The 16,887-nt window shown below is 38.5% G+C and overlaps 2 protein-coding genes, 2 long non-coding RNA genes and 1 pseudogene across 5 annotated transcripts; 2 read left to right on the plus strand and 3 right to left on the minus strand.

The window, feature by feature from the left end:
- Nucleotides 1-103: 103 nt before the first annotated feature.
- On the minus strand, nt 104-2,712 carry LOC108169710 (phosphoenolpyruvate carboxylase, housekeeping isozyme). The gene is made up of 2 exons (XM_029103531.1): nt 2,571-2,712; nt 104-201 (listed from the first exon to the last, which is right to left on the minus strand). Exons 1-2 carry the CDS (start codon nt 2,710-2,712, stop codon nt 104-106), a joined length of 240 nt encoding a protein of 79 aa, XP_028959364.1.
- A 1,343-nt stretch (nt 2,713-4,055) lies between these two features.
- LOC114824949 (uncharacterized) lies at nt 4,056-4,759 on the plus strand. Its single transcript, XR_003773567.2, has 2 exons — nt 4,056-4,279; nt 4,435-4,759. It is a non-coding gene; the product is annotated as an uncharacterized lncRNA (long non-coding RNA).
- A 504-nt stretch (nt 4,760-5,263) lies between these two features.
- LOC114824947 (uncharacterized) lies at nt 5,264-6,613 on the minus strand. Its single transcript, XR_011581534.1, has 2 exons — nt 6,228-6,613; nt 5,264-6,127 (listed from the first exon to the last, which is right to left on the minus strand). It is a non-coding gene; the product is annotated as an uncharacterized lncRNA (long non-coding RNA).
- An 11-nt stretch (nt 6,614-6,624) lies between these two features.
- Nucleotides 6,625-16,231, minus strand: LOC103447893 (G-type lectin S-receptor-like serine/threonine-protein kinase CES101). 2 transcript variants are annotated; one of them, XM_070822641.1, is made up of 8 exons: nt 16,019-16,231; nt 15,834-15,931; nt 8,404-8,491; nt 8,035-8,133; nt 7,510-7,721; nt 7,234-7,444; nt 6,890-7,124; nt 6,625-6,683 (listed from the first exon to the last, which is right to left on the minus strand). In XM_070822641.1, the coding sequence occupies exons 3-8, from the start codon at nt 8,459-8,461 to the stop codon at nt 6,656-6,658; spliced, it is 843 nt and encodes a 280-aa protein (XP_070678742.1). In that variant the 5' UTR covers nt 8,462-8,491; nt 15,834-15,931; nt 16,019-16,231; the 3' UTR covers nt 6,625-6,655. The 2 variants fall into 2 exon arrangements, with proteins under 2 accessions (XP_070678742.1, XP_070678743.1); XM_070822642.1 differs by having other exon boundaries at nt 6,630-6,775.
- On the plus strand, nt 8,499-11,831 carry LOC139196234 (uncharacterized; annotated as a pseudogene).
- Nucleotides 16,232-16,887: the final 656 nt, after the last annotated feature.

Here is a 16,887-nt window from a genome sequence, read left to right on the forward strand (position 1 = left end):
ATTGTAGTAACTTGTAATATTTTAGGTTTATAGATGAAAAAATTGAAAAAAAATATAGCATTAAAAAAAATGAAGGGTCTCCCTCTAAATTTTGCACAAGCCCCTAAATACTTAGGGCCGGCCCTGCCCTCACCTTCATAACTCCGGCAAAGTCCTCTTCATCTCCTGCCACCCTCACCGTTTCCCTGAGATCCTCCCAATGTACGACACGCCCCGATCCTGATATTCCCCGAATACCAGGATGGGCACGTGTTGGCCGACACCCGAGGGTGACGAAAGCCATTTATTGAGTGCAAAAGCTGAAAACAAGGGATAGATAAGACTTATAAATATAAGAGAATAAATAAAGTGCATTTAAGGAACGTGTTTAGAGCATACAATTAACTAGAACACTAAAAAAATAATATAAAATTGAATGAAACAAAGGATGAATCCTACACCGAGAGGACTCGAAGATGCCGATGCGGAAGTGCCTGGACGTCGGGATTGTATGCCTCGATTCTAAGTCCTGAAAGGGGCGCAAAACAAACATGAGTGGACCAAGTTGATATATATATATATATAATAAAACAGTTATCAACGTACTAACCCTCAAGTTTTATGAAAACACATATATCATGATAAACATAGGTTTTCCGAAACCTAGCATGTCGTGCAATGTCCCAAAATCATAACTTATATATATAATAATCACTAGTGAATTGTCCGATAATCCCCAAGCCCCATGCCGGCTCCCCGTCTCTGAGCAAACATTCAGAGGAAAATACATTTCAGGCCCTATGCCAACACCAAACCGTCGACTAGGACGGACCGGAATCTATCCCTACATCCCGTAGTGGAAATGACCACTAGGTAAGTACAAAACCACTGAATATATATATATATATTGTAAAGCAACTTCATAGTATAAAGTCATCCATCATCTATACTATAAAGAGGTGTTTGAAACATGTTCTAAATATCATATCGTCATCCATCGGATATTCTATAAGAACATGGGTTACAGGAAAAATAGTAATAATTCAAACTAACCTCAGTAAGCATATTATCTCAAAGCATCTCATAAAACATAATTGTTAAATCATGCTTTTCATGTATGCATTTCTACTATCAAAACATGCATATTAGAAAGGGTCCACTCACAGATACTTAGCCGCCGAAAAGCCACGCAAACTAGCTACCACGAAAACGTCACAAATATTACCCTTAAGCACATAAAGGGTCCAATTAATAAAACTATATAATAGCAATTGAATTTGGGAAAACGGATGTCGGAAACAGATTCAAAACGTCGAATTACTTTAAGAAGGGTCCCGAATAAATTTCATAAAAGTCAACAGAATACTCCAGATGATATTCCCTGACGGAATATTCTCTGATGGAATATTCCATAAAAAGGTTTGACCCGGGTAGGGTTTAGGGTTGGAATGGTTAAAGGGTTGAGGCTTAAACTTTTAGGTGGGTTGAGTTTAGGTTTTTAAACTAAAAAGGTTTAGGACTTTAACATAAATAGGTTGGGGTTTTAAAGAGTGGGCTTAATGCCAAGGGCCTAAGACTTAAGGAATGGCCCAAAGGGCCTTTAACATTAAAACAATAAATAAAATAAATAATAAAAACTGAAATGGGTTTTGGGTGGGCTCGGCAGGAAAGGCCCAAAGGCCTTGGGATTTTTGGGTTGCAGAATTCAAAAGAAAGAGAAGGCCAGATTCGGCCAGAAAACTACAACAACCTTAAACAGCCATAACTTTGTCAAAAATCAACGAAATCGAGTGATTCAAAACAAAAGTTGTAGTTCTCAAAGAGAAGAAGAAAATGGTACCTCACATGACGTCTAACTAGCCGTGGTTTGACCAAAAAATGCCTTGAAAGCCTCGGAGGTCGCCAGAAACTAGGTAAGATTCAAATGAGTATAACTTCTTCAATACTCGACGAAATTGGTGAAACAAAAAGGAAAGTTGTAGTACTCAGCGAGACGAAGATATTGATGCCTTGTAAACCGGCCAACTTACCGTATTTTGGCCTAAAATTGCCTGGAAAGTGGCGGTGCTCGCTGGAAAATTTGGAAAAGCTTTCCCGAACTATTTTCTGTGATTCAAACGTATACACAACTTAAAACAAGCTTCAATCTAACCCTAAAACACATCCCCAGGGTTTTTAGAAGCTTACCAACGTTGAAAAATCAAGAAACTCGTCGGGGAAGATGATGAACAGTACCGCCTGAATGGAAGAGAGGGGTTTGGGGTGTCATTTCTTCGTTTTTTAGAACACAAGGGTGATGTTGATGATGTTTTGTTGTTGTGGTGGTGTGGTTTGTTGGTAAGAAAAGCCCTCGGAGGGGCTGAGATAGAGAGAGCCGAGAGAGTGTAAGGGAGAGTGAAGGAGAAGAGAGAGAGAGGAAGACTTTTCAGAAGAAAGAAGAAAAAAAATAAAAGAAAGGGAAAGGGAACCAGGGGACAAAACAGGGGGTGGGCCCTTTGGGCACACCATTTAAGACCTAAAAACCATTTTAAAAGCAAGATAACCTCAAACTTAGTGAAAATACAATTTAAATTAGGGGTGTGTGTAACAATATAAATCTTGGAGAATATCCAAAAACCGATCCAAAAGCAAAGCATCGTATTCGACCAACTTGTCATCCTCGTTCACTTTGGCTGGAAGCAGAAGCCGAAGTTGCACCTCAATGGACGCCATCTCCAAACTCCTGTTAGCCATTACTCCCCACAGATCCTCACTCTATGGACAACTAACCCACCACAAAAATTATAAAATGAGAAATTAGGTTCTCATCCTCCATTTTGTTATTCCATTGATTAAAATCTTATTCATTTTCAATTTTTGATCAAGGTCCTTGTATTAATAACATCATTAATTATTTTAATAATAATTATATGTACCCATGCTAATTATATGTACCCATTCATGCAAAACTTTTTAATCTTAAAATGTACTCATTCTTAAATATACCAATTTGTTATATGTGAAATGTACCATTTTTTTTTTATATAAAATCTATTCAATTTTTTTCTAATCCATTTTTAAACTTATATGGGTACATTCTTTTTTCTTTGATTTTAAAATGTATCCATATCAAGTTTAATCAAAGAAATTTACTAATGTTATTAAACATATATCTTTTTTTTTCTTTCTTTTTTGGTGATTCTGAAGATTATACCCATGTTTTGATACAATTATTTTTTTGGTTAATTTTGATAAATGTACCCATGTTTATACACACACACACACACAAACACAATAATATATTTATATTTTAATATTTTTAATCCCACAAATTATGATTTTTTATTTAAAATCTCATTTATATAAACAACTAAAATTTCTAATTTTTAATTTAAAAAATATAGTAACGTACATAGAAATAAATTATCACATTAATTTCAGAGACTTTGATCAAAAATTAAAAATCAATAAGGTTTCAATAAAACAATATTCATAGTTAAGGATCGCACCCAAAGTTTTCCATATAAAAAAAATTCAAAACTTAAAAAATAATAAAAACCCAAAAAATGAAAATTTGAACATATGAGCTTGAAATCTCGGATTGAATCAAAACACAATGGCGCAAGATTCTGATCAGGACCCACAAAACTAGAGCCTGAAAAATGGTGGAATGAGCCACATTAAGGGCTACCCTGGGCTGTAGCCCAGGTAGCTTTCGGTAGAGAATAAAATTTTACATGTAATTTTTACTGATTTTTTAATGTAGCCCATCATATATTTAGTTATTAATTCGAATTCTCTCGGTTTAATTATATAATACAGTTTACAAACCATCTGTTTTTTTTCTCACATCTTGTTTTCATCGCTTCTTGTACATATACAAGTTTGAATTTGTTTGAATAACGAAAATTTTTGGCTTACTTATGAAAATTTTCTTAAGCTAGCTGATACGGTGAAAATTTTTCTTTGTTTATAAATATTTAAATCTTTAAGCTAACCCACCCGGTAAAAAATTTCTAGCTCGGTCATTGTGGGCAAAAACCACGTGTAATGTGGAGATGACCCAGATAAGAATGATGGAGTATTTTGTTGTTGATAATAAACAAATAATATGGGCTACCTGAATCTGGGGATGTTTGGATTTTCAGCAAGAAGATGAAGACGAAAAGTGGGATAAGTGAAACCACAGAGAGAGAAAGGTGTGAGATCCAAATGAAAGGGTGGGAGTGATTATATATAGAAAGTATCTAGGCCTCGACTGTGAGAAACCATGACGGACGACCAATACTTCAACATCTCCCTCGGCGGCTGTGGCGGCCTGGTGAGTCTCTCTATTCCTGATTCCGATTCGTGGTAGCTTCAAATTTTGGGATTTCGTTCGTCGATTAGGGTTTTTCCTGCTGAATTTTTCAAATGCCATATGAATGGGTTTTCTTTGAGTTGGGAATGAAGGTGGTTTCGGTTTATTTGGATCAGTGAAATTTCCGGGCTCTAGAGGGAGAAAAAAGTTTCTGTAATAATCAATCGCCGGCGGATTCGATGGCCAGAGATGAAGAGGACATCGCCGGGGTTATGGACGTGAGGGTGGCGTCTGGTGTGGGAGTGAGAATGCAAATTGGTGATGGGAATGGGTGCTCAGTGGTGCGACCCTCTTCATTATTTTAATTTGAGTTAATTTCAGTTAATTAAAAAAAAAATATTTTCAACATTTAATATATAAAGTTTTTTTTATCCTAGAATGATACATAAAATCTTAATTTAAGAACACTTTCATATATATGTTAAACTTGTTATTAAATCAGCCGTTAACTAGAGACGTGACAGTTACATAGACAGTGACTAAGAACCACATGTCATAGAGCCCTACAAAAATATTTAAAAATAAATAAATTTAAAGTTAAAAAAAAAAAAAAGTTTATGGGCTGTCCCCTACCACAACCTCCAACCCCCTCCTTCCCTTCTCTCTTTAAGTAAGTCCACCTCTAAGGATTTTGCGCTAGCACACAACGCATTTATTCACTCAAGTAAACAGTAATAGACTGGAGTGAACAGTAATAGGCCAAAGCATCTCCATCCCTAAAAAAAATGCGCTGGCACCCAGACGCATTTATTTGGTGTTTTTTTTTTAAGTTTATTTCGGATAAAATTTCAAATACACTTAAAAAAAATACACACTAAAATAAAATTACATACTCATCAAATAAACTTTAAAAAAAACACACTAAAATAAAATTAAATAAACTCATCAAATAAACTGTATAAAAAAACACACTAAAATGAAATTACATAAACTCATCAAATACACTTTATTCTTCAACCACAAACTTTATTATTTATAGAAAAAAATAACATTTTTAAAAATTTTATGTATTTTTTTTAATTTTATGTATTTTTTAATAATTTTTCTGTATTTTTTATAATTTTTAATAATTTTTAATATAATTAATTAATCTGGACCATTGGATTTGAAAAATATTCAAATCCAAGAGTCAAAGAGTTGGCACGTGGCCACTTGCCCAGCTTCTTGGTCAGTCAGTTTTGAGCTGGCGTAGAGACCAGCATGGGCTGTGCCCCAGGCTGTTGTGCGGGCGGGCTGGAGATAATGGACGGGGTGCTGGGCTGTTTTTTGGACTGAGTGCTGGGCATTTTGCCCAATCCGGTCGAATTGCTCTTCTGCACACCCTCTCCTCACACCCACCCTCAATTCCCTCTCCCAACCGTCAACGCTATTAATCTACACTCTCTCTCTCTGACCCTCCTCTCTCTCCTCCACTTCACAGCCTCCTTCACTCCCTCAGACAACTAGCTCATCAACTGCAGCTCACCCTCCAACTCCTCCGTCTTCAACCGTGTCATTTCGGCGGACCAGTACAGATCCCGGCCGGGTTCCATTTCAATCGCCGACCAGAACCCACCTCCCAATTCGACCCACCTCTACCGCACGGCCAAAACCCATCATCCCTTCCCTCTCCACATTGCCGTCTCGAACGCAAGCACGAACTCCCGCCGACCACCTCTTCTTCCAGATTAGATCCATCGGCGCTATCTCTCTTGTCGAGAGACCCATCCTCATTGATGCAACGACTCCTCCGTCCCCGTCTGTTCGTAGGCCCATCCCTTCCCGTCGAATCGCAGGCCTACCCCTTCCCTTCGTCAAATCTCCAAAATCCTAAATCATAATCAAATTCAAAATCCAAAATTTTCGAATTCGATTCATAAAATTAGGTCCATCACAAGAATTTGGCAGAGACTTGAAATTGGGCAATTACCTGAAAAGAAGCTCGAGGCTTTCGTCGGAGATGACCGTCCTCTTGAGGCGGAGGTTTTCGATATTTTCTGGGGCTTCGACGGCGGCGAGGGGGCATATGCGGGTGTCGCGGTGGGTGAGGGAAGGCTTTTGGGGGTTGAAGGGGAATTGGAGGGTGGGCTTGGGGGAGTAGGAGGGGGAGGGTATGGCGCGACGGCGTTCGACGACTCCGATCCCTTTAGTTATGAACATCAGATGATGGCGGCGGACCGGCTTTTTTCCTAACCTTGTGGTTAAATGCTCCAGCATGCACACCCATGGTTAATGGCTTTGAAAGCTGGTACTGGATACATGCTACTCAACCAGCCATATGTCAGCAAAGTCCGCACTGAAGTTCTTATCAACACAGACAACCAGCCATATTCTACTAAATTTAGCACACGCTCATCACTATAGAAGCTGTTGTTTTTCCTGCCACCTGTGATTTCGAGCATTAACACCCCAAAACTGAAGACATCAGATTTTATTGAAAATATTCCCTTCGTGGCCTATTCTGGAGACATGTAATCACTGCACCAAGTGAAGAAGGAAAGGTGTATATATATTGTACACATCTATAAAATTGCATTACATGTATCCAAAAGCAAACATGTGATAAAATGAATGCAAGCATTGCATCCTTACCGCGTCCCAACAATCCTACCAGTATTTGCTTCCAATTCATTATCGGTGAATATCCTGGCTATACCAAAATCTGATATTTTGGGGTTAATATTTTCATCGAGCAGTATGTTACTAGTTTTCAAATCTCTATGAATTACTCTCAATCTCGAGTATTCGTGCAAGTAAAGCAATCCTTGAGCAATTCCTTCAATTATACTGAAACGCTTCTTCCAATCTAGTAGAGCTCTGGTAGAATCTGTCCATTAATATAGAGTACGCTAACTAAGAATATATCAATAAATAAACAGTTCAAGCAAAGGAAATCAAATGCTAAATTAATGTAGTTCTAATTAGTTCCCAGTTACCAAATAAAAAGTTGTCCAAACTTTTGTTTGGCATGTACTCATATATCAGCATCCTCTCTTCACCATGAATGCAAAATCCCAAGAGCTGAACAAGGTTCGTATGTTGGAGTTCAGATATGAGCATTAATTCATTTTTAAACTCCAATGTTCCTTGTCCTGAACATTTTGAAAGCCTCTTTACTGCCATCTCTCTTCCCGTCACCAATTTTCCCTGAAACAATATATTTATCAGTTGATATAAACCGAAAATACACTTTGTACTAGTTAAAGTGTTACCTTATAAACAGGCGCAAAGCCCCCTTGCCCGAGCTTGTTTTCTTCAGAGAAGTTGCAAGTGGCAGCCAAGACAGATGCGTAGCAAAATACACTTAATTCAGAATTCCCCATCTTTCCATAATTTCGAAACCCACCACCATGATCACCACGTCTGTTAGATCTCATGAAGTAAAGCGATTCTGATTCATTCTGAATCTTTCTCCCGTTATCATCTACATGTTTAGTTTAGGGTAGAAATTAAGTTAACATTTCAATTTAGGAAAATGCTCGTTAAAGGCACTACAAGAAAACTTAACAATAGTCATCGACTCTATAGTTGTACAGAACAACGGGGTAAATGACATATCAGTGACTAACAATCTCTTAGCCAGTCATAGGCCTTTTACCAACCGCATTAGAAACTGATAGAACTTTTACCAACCAAATTCTGTACAACTAATGTCAGTGGCCATCGTCAATTTTTCTTGCAGATATGTGAAACTCTGTCAAACAAGAACGTGTTATTACGCTTCAGAATTTAATTACCTGAAAGTGAAAATTTTCTTCTTTTTAGTTGATACAAGATGCAACTCAACGCTACAAGTAGAGCAGTGGGAATAGCAATGACAATCCATAGCTTACGTGCTGCATGCAGAATATTAATTAGCCATGTTCCTCCATATATACATATTCTTGAATCTAGTATTACACGCCCCGATCTCGATGTCCTCGGGACATCGGGATGGTCACGTACTGGCCGACACCCGAAGGATGACAAAAGCCATTTAATTAAGTAAAAGCTCATAAATAAGCTAAAACTGCTAATTAATAAAATTATGGTCATACACATAAGTTCAGAGCATACGTCTATTACAGAGTACAAACAGAATTTAAGATAGAGATGTGCTATATTACAATAGATGTCGAAGCACAGGAAATATAGCACTGAATCATTGGTAGGGAAATGTCTCATAACTTAAATCGTAATCCTCGTTCGTAGGTCCTGAAGGGGGTGCAAAACAAAAATGAGTGGACCAATTTGATATAAGTATAATAAAACAATTATCAACATATTAACCCCCAAGTTTATGAAAACACAAATATAGTGAAAAACATAGGTTTTCCGAAACCTAACATGATGTGTAGTATCTCAAATTCATAACTTGTATAAGTAATAAACACTAGTGATTTATCCGATAACCTCCAGGCCCCATGCCAGCTCCCCATTTCTGAGTAGACAGTCAGAGGAAAATACACTTGAGGCCCCATGCCAGCTCCCCGTCTCTGTGCTAAATAGCCAGAGGAAACACCCTCCAGGCCCTATGCCAACACCAAACCGTAGCCCGGGACGGACCAGAATCTATCCCTACGTCCCGTAGCAGAAAGGACCACTAGGTAAGTACAGAACCATTGAATATATCTATATTGAAAAACAACTTCATATTATAAAGTCATCCATCATCTATACTATAAAGAGGTGTTCTAAACATATTCTAAATATCATATCATCATCCATCGGATATTCTACAAGAACATGGGTTATATAAAAAATAATAGTAATTTAATCTAGCCTCAGTAAGCATGTTATTTCACAAAGTACTTCATAAAACATAATTGTTAAAGGGGTGTGCTATCCAAACACCCCATTTTACTTCTCACACATCCCTTGATAATTTCTGTCCGTTGATCTTCTTCAATTCATCCGGTCCGACGGCTGAAAATTAAAAAGGTGTATGACAAGTAAAATGGGATGTGTGGATATCACACCCCTTGTTAAATCATGCTTTTCATGTATGCATTTCTATTATTAAAACATGCTTTTGAAGGGGTCCACTCACCGTACACTAATGGTGCAAAGCTGTACCAAAAAAGTATAACGGAATCACCGTTAATAATTGCACCTATTCACATAAAGGAGTACCTTTAGTCAAACTCTATTCAAACGATTGAATTTGGGAAAACGAACTTCAAAAACGGGTTCAGGACGTCGAATTAAGATCGAGAACCCAAGATCGAATGGGTTAAGACCGAGTTAAGATCGAGAACCCAATATCAAATAGGTTAAGACCGAATTAAGATCGAGAACCCAATATCAAATGGATTAAGACCGAATTAAGATCGAAAGCCCAAGATCGAATGGGTTAAGACCGAACTAAGATCGAGAAACCAAGATCAAATGGGTTAAGACCGAATTTAAATCAAAATCCAAGAACGAAGGTTAAATTATGATCATGGGATCGTAACCAAGGCTAAATTATGACCAATTGATCGCATCTGAAGGATAATATATGACTTTGTGATCGCAACCAAAGGCTAAACTATGAGGCTAAACTTGTAATGAAATTTCAAGTCACATGATTTTTTGCAAAAGGAGTATTTTTCCTCTACAAACTAAGATGACATACATGAGGGTAAGGCTAGCCGACATTCACCTCTCCCAGACCCTGCGTAAAGCAGGAGCCTTGTGCACTGGGTACGACCTTTTTTAAACTAAGATGACATACATTTGCAGAGAAAAAATGGGGCATCTGTGGGTGCAAAAAATAAGGCTGAAGCAAGCAGCAACTTCCTAAATTTGGGGGAGTGGAGCTAGAATAAAGGGGCTTGATCATGGAAGATGGAACATGGAGAAATAGAAGGAAAGTGGGACTTGGAGCCCAAGTATTTTATGCCTATAAAGGAACTAGAATCTAAGGAAGGGGGGATTAGATGGCTTTACAATGTCTTGCAATTATTTTGAACAACGACTGACTTGAGCGTCGGAGTGTTTCCTTGCAGGTCCCCTCGCTCTCATTGTTGACAAGCGAAGATAGTGTCCAAGGCTTCTCAACATGTTCAAGATGTGTTCAACATTACTTGTTGGAGGATTGGAGGAACCGAATTTTTCCGCTCCAACAGTTGGCGCCGTCTCTGGGAATTGAACGAAAAGTCAAATTGAGAAGCTAACGAAATATTATCCATCCCAGCTATATACCTTGGGGGCACGGGCTGAGACATCAAGCAGAGAAGCACTCCTACTTTTTCTCATATATACCTCTACTAGTGGACATATGGGGTATGTCTTGAGGCAGCCACCAACCAACTTCGGGAGGGTACGAGTGTCCTTATTCAACGGCTGCTCCACAGATGTTGTTTAAGCTACGGTGTGGCATGATTCCAAGGCTTCGAAAGGCATTCAATGGAAACAGTCAAAGTGGGGGGCACGATCTAATTAGCAGGAATGGTAGAAAATGAAGCAAAGGAAAGACATTCAGTTGCGAATTATTAAGTAAAACGTTCACTAAAAACTAGTGGCCACACTCTCGCTTCTCTCAAGAGCAAGATAAGAATCCTCTCATCTGATCCATAATGATTTTCGCAGGATATATAATAGATTATTCACAATGTTTACATGCATACATGATTTCGTTGGGTTTTTGTGCATTCAGATTTAAATGTTTATTATGCAATTTCCTAACTCTTTTCATTTGCGTCGAGTTCTTATTTGGCTGAACTGAACTATGTACCATGATGCTTTTAACGGCTATATTGGGAATGAAAGTGAAGGAAAAAGAGGAAATGCATGTGGCTGTTGGAAGTGAGACTAACCGACCGAGAATTTGGGGCACATCGTGTACCGTTCGAAAAAGAAGTGATTCAGGGTTCAACGTTGGACCAACCAGCTTTACACACGTTGTCTTACGATGAAGCGATCAGACCTGATCGTCAAATACCTACAAATGAGAAACTCAAAGGAGATGTCATTTCAGATAATACTCGGATCGACATTGGCGGCGCGCCGGACAATACTGGCGGAGATGGGATACCATTTCACTGTCATGACTGCAGATACTGATGAAAAAAAAGTATAAGGATGGATAAGCCTAAAGCATTGGTCATGGTTCTAGCTGAGGCCAAAGCAGATGCTATTATTTCAAGGCTCCAAAAGTGAGAGACCAATTGAATGGGGATGCTCCTGCTACACTGTTGATTACTGCAGACACGGTGGTGGTGCATGCAGGGATAATAAGTGAGAAACCATCTTGCAAGGAAGAAGCATGGAATTTTATCAAGGATATTCTAGTGGTCAAGCAGCAGTTATAGGATCTGTACTGGTAACCAACCTTAAAAACCTGAAAAAGAAACAGTGGTTGGCGCAGAGCAGAGGTTTGTCTTTATGTCATACCAGATGAGGTGATCGATTGCCTAATAGAGGAGAAAATTACGCTCAATGTTGCTGGCGGTTTGATGCTGCAACATCCATTGATTTTTCTATTTGTAGAAGCAGTGATACTGATAGGGTTGACAACGTTATGGGATTGCCTAAAGAAGTCACAAAAAAACTGATTCTGGAAGCAGTCTAACTATATATTGTTGTAGAGTGGTGATTGGGTTCTTATTTGAAACTTAGCAGCTGCTGATGAATCTACGATTTCCAAAAAACTCCTAACACCACGAGGACAAAGAATGCATGCAAGATGAAAAAGTTTTGGAAAATATTGAAGGGCTTTAACACACTCTTAACTTTTCTATGGCGTCGGCAACAAAGGCAAAGAAATTGCCTAAAAGATAAGAATTCCTTCACTCTTTTCAATTATAAATTAAGATCAATGCAATTCACAGTCACTATTTGGAAGGAAAAGAAGGAGAACGAAGTTTTGCTGCATACCAAAAATGTACATGGGCAAATAAGGAGGCTAGGCCATTGAACACTAATTGGTGCAGGAAGCATGAGCTAAACCCAAAAGGGGAAGATTTCTATTCTTTCTGTTTTTATTATTCTACGAATTATTGCATGAAATGCATTTTTAGCGTAATACATATGATATAGCAAAATGGTATAATCATCGTATATTTTATTGCCGTAGTGCAGTATGATAAGCAGTTGTTAATTTGTTAGAATCATAAATCATTCACGTTTTGAAATTTTAAGAAAATTTCGGTTGAAAAATCATTAAATCGGAAGTTTATCCAATAGTAACATATGGAATATGTGCAGAGATATTAGGTTCAGTTGAAAATTCATTTATTGAGTTTTAAATCTTTAAATTGGTGAAGGTCCTGGAGAATTGGGGACATGCATGGCTTAAAACTTTCATAAAGGTTTATCTAAATATTGCTGCAACTGTATTAATCATGAAATGTTTTGATTTATAAAGAGAACAAAGAAGCCAGAATGGCCGAAAGAGAAACTGAAAGGAAGAGGAAAATTAGACAGCGCACCAATTAAATTGGGTTGGGGGCGTGGAAGCACCACCTATCAAATACATAAAGTGTTCAGCCTTAATGCATTTATCACCAAAATATTTGACTCTTTTTGTCTAGTTGAACAGGGCATTTGTTACCATGGTATATTGCTAATACACATATGGGCACCTAAAAGGAATTGCTACAGGCCCTGTATAATCAAGGGAAGACATCACGTATTACAAGGAAGTGATTCATTCAAACTACATGTTGATTTCCCAATCTACATCAAAATCAGATTGTGATTTAGTAGAAAGTTAAAGAGTCATGTTTCACTCATTATCTAAATACTTTGGTCACCGTGAATATATGTTTAATTGTTTGATCTCGATCAGAGCCTTGTGTGTTCTTGATTTTGTACATGTTGGATAAAGACTTACCCATAAAGATTTTAACGTGATCAGGAGCTCTTAGCAGATACGAGTGTTTGTATTGTGCCCACCAAGGAAGTAAACACCTATGTAGGTGTGCGTTCCACGCTACTAGGAAAGCCATGTGCGATGGCGATACAGTATTTGAACATCACTTGGTTGCGGATCAAGATTTGAAATTCATGCTATTCATTGTCTAGATAAGTGAACTCATCAGAGCATGAACGAACCGATTAGATGAAGATGTTCGTATCATGATAATGGCAGGTTTTGTGGCGATAAGGGCTTCCAGGCCAGGAGCATGTTCAGACTTCGACCTCTATCGGAAACGAGAACCACTTAATTTCATTAAGGGTAAAATGAAGATTGGGGTTAGCTATTACTCCAGCGAAAACAAGTAAGAAAGTTTAGAATTTTTCTTTTTTTTCCTATGATTGGATGTTCATCAACTTTTATATGGTGTGTCAAACTAGGCAATGCTACTCTTGAAATTTTGCTTAGTTGTTGTCAGAGAGCGAAAACCAATGCATTTGAACAATTCTGGGGGCATGAGTGTACTACCAGAATTAAGATCGAAACCCAAGATCGAATGGGTTAAGACCGAATTAAGATCGAAAACCCAAGATTGAATTAATGGGTTAAGACCGAACTAAGATCGAAAACCCAAAACTGAATGGGTTAAGACCGAATTAAGATTTAAGACCGAATTAAGATTTAAGACCGAATTAAGATTGAAAACCCAATATCAAATGGGTTAAGACCGAACTAAGATCGAAAACCCAAAACCAAGTGGGTTAAGACCGAATTAAGATTGAAAACCCAATATCAAATGGGTTAAGACCGAACTAAGATCGAAAACCCAATATCAAATGGGTTAAGACCGAACTAAGATCGAGAACCCAATATCAAATGGGTTAAGACCAAATTAAGATCGGGAACTTAATATCAAATGGATTAAGACGAATTAAGATCGAGAACCCAAGATCGAATGGGTTAAGACCGAGTTAAGATCGAGAACCCAATATCAAATGGGTTAAGACCGAATTAAGATCGAGAACCCAATATCAAATGGATTAAGACAGAATTAAGATCAAAAGCCCAAGATCGAATGGGTTAAGACCGAACTAAGATCGATAAACCAAGATCAAATGGGTTAAGACCGAATTTAAATTGAAATCCAAGAACGAAGGTTAAATTATGATCATGGGATCGTAACCGAAGGCTAAATTATGACCAATTGATCGCATCTGAAGGATAATATATGACTTTGTAATAGCAACTAAAGGCTAAACTATGATTGTAGCCGAAGGCTAAACTCGTAATGAAATTTCAAGTCACATGATTTTTTGCAAAAGGAGTATTTTTCCTCTACAAACTAAGATGACATACATTTGCAGAGAAAAAAGGGGGCATCTGTGGGTGCAAAAAATAAGGCTAAAGCAAGCAGCCACTTCCTAAATTTGGGGGAGTGGAGCTAGAATAAAGGGGCTTGATCATGGAAGATGGAACATGGAGAAATAGAAGGAAAGTGGGACTTGGAGCCCAAGTATTTTATGCCTATAAAGGAACTAGAATCTGAGGAATGGGGGATTAGATGGCTTTACAATGTCTTGTAATTATTTTGAACAACGACTGACTTGAGCGTCGGAGTGTTTCCTTGCAGGTCCCCTCACTCTCATTGTTGACAAGCGAAGATAGTGTCCAAGGCTTCTCAACGTGTTCAAGATGTGTTCAAGATTACTTGTTGGAGGATTGGAGGATTTGAGGAACCGAATTTTTCCGCTCCAACAGGGTGTGTTATCCACACACCCCATTTTACTTCTCACACACCCTTTGATAATTTCTGTCTGTTGATCTTCTTCAATTCATCCGATCCGACGACCGAAAATTAAAAAGGTGTGTGAGAAGTAAAATGGGATGTGTGGATATCACACCCCTTGTTAAATCATGCTTTTCATTTATGTATTTCTATGATTAAAACATGCTTTTGAAGGGGTCCACTCACCGTACACTGATGGTGTAAAGTTGTACCAAAAAGGTATAACGGAATCACCGTTAATAATTGTACCTATTCACATAAAGGAGTACCTTTAGTCAAACTCTATTCAACAATTGAATTTGGGAAAACGGACTTCAAAAACGGGTTCAGGACATCGAAATTAGCCTGAGAGAGGTTCTGGACGAAACCCCGAAAAGTCAACTCAAAAAGTCAACGTTGACCGTTGACTGGTCAAAATCAAAGTCAACTCTGACAGTTGACCAAGTCAATGCTGACTGTTGACCTAGTCAACAGTTAGAGTCAACTGGTTAAAGTTGGACTAGGCTTGGATTGGGTTGTGCCGAATGGGCCTTAAGGGTTTTGGGTTTAAACTAAGGCTAAAGGGTTTGGGAAAGGGTTGAAAGCCCACTTTCTAATTGGCCCTAAGGCCTTAATTCCTAAAACAGAAATTTATTAAAACCTAAAAAGGTTTTGGGTTGGGTCACGGGCCTCAAGCCCTAAACATAATGGCCCGAAGGCCTTTTGGGTCCTAAAACAAATAAAACTAAAATTAAAAAGGAAATGGGTTAAGGTTTTGGGCTAGCCTCACCACACGGGCCTAAGGACCGCTTGACTTGGAACCGGCTTGCACGGCCTGGCGCACCAGAGAACACCGGAGCTTCTAGAGCTCCGGCCGACCACCAACCACAACCCTAGACTCCGATCTAGGTACCAAAACGAAGTACAATACGAGGGGAGTGTTTTTATACCTTCCTTTCGCCTTGGAACGACCAGAGATGGCCAGAAAGTCCCTCGACGCCCACGGTTTGCCAGAAATGGGTGTGCCTACACCCGCCTTGATTTCATCCTAAAACCTCCCAAAATCACGAAATAAACTCAATTAAACCACATCTCACAAGATTCTAGGATGAAAAAGGGAAGAATTGAGGCTTACCTTTCTGGTTTTCTGTGTTCGCAGCACCGGAAAGAGGGAGAGAGAGAAGGATGAGGAATGATGACGATGGTCTTCCTCGAGCACGAGTGTGTCTCTGTGCGTGGTGTCACTGGGCGAATTCGGTGAAGAGAAGGAGAGAGATATGAGGGAGTGAGGGTTTCGAGAGAGAAGGGAGAGTGCAGAGATATAGAGAAGAAAGAGAGGGGGTCTCCCGCTCGGGGGGGGGGGGGGGAGGACAGAGAGAAGTGAGGGGATAATTGGGGTGCTGCCATGTGGCAGCTTGAGAAAGAAAAGGAATCCAAAGTTTTAGATCCGGATTGGTAGTCAAAATAGGACCAAATAGATAGATTCATAACATTTTGGGGTAATTACATAAATATATTTTAATAAATGGGGTTGGGTGTTACATAGTATGAGCTCAAATATAAAAAAAAACCTAATAATAATACATACACATACATCAGCTTGTTGATTTGTAAGTTAAACAAGTCTAGCTAATTGAATTAAACAAATAAATTACTAGCAAAAAAAAAAATGAAAACAAAAAACTACAAACAAACGAATATGATTACCGAACAACCGGCATCTTAAACAGAAGGAGTCGTTAAATTTGTAGTTGAAGTTTTTCATTTTTTTCTACATGACATGTATGTTGAGAAGAATGAACATATGTGCGTAGCTAGAGTTTAGAGTCACGGATAAAATTTTGTGATGAAGGTTTTATTGGCGTGCTTGATTTTCTTGGCAAAACAAAACTACCATTTGTAGTACCCGAGCCGGTGATGTTTTCAACGAACTGACAGTCTACAATCCAAAATCGGCATCCAGTGTGATTATCAGATATTGGGAAGTCGAATCCAAGGCAGTCA

This window comes from Malus domestica, chromosome 05, assembly GCF_042453785.1.
Source record: "Malus domestica chromosome 05, GDT2T_hap1".
In the NCBI taxonomy this organism is placed as follows: Eukaryota; Viridiplantae; Streptophyta; class Magnoliopsida; order Rosales; family Rosaceae; genus Malus; species Malus domestica.

Bases quoted from the DNA above. Each gene is read 5' to 3' on its own strand.
- LOC108169710 (XM_029103531.1), bottom strand. From the start codon at position 2,712: ATGGCTAACAGGAGTTTGGAGATGGCGTCCATTGAGGTGCAACTTCGG. The intron at 202-2,570 runs ATTGTTACACAC...GGCGTGTCGTAC, and splicing joins GGATATTCTCCAAGATTTAT to ATTGGGAGGATCTCAGGGAA.
- LOC103447893 (XM_070822641.1), bottom strand. From the start codon at position 8,461: ATGAGACATTTCCCTACCAATGATTCAGTGCTATATTTCCTGTGCTTC. The intron at 7,722-8,034 runs GTAATTAAATTC...CTAAACATGTAG, and splicing joins AAGAAAATTTTCACTTTCAG to ATGATAACGGGAGAAAGATT. The intron at 7,445-7,509 runs GTAACACTTTAA...ATATTGTTTCAG, and splicing joins GCTTTGCGCCTGTTTATAAG to GGAAAATTGGTGACGGGAAG.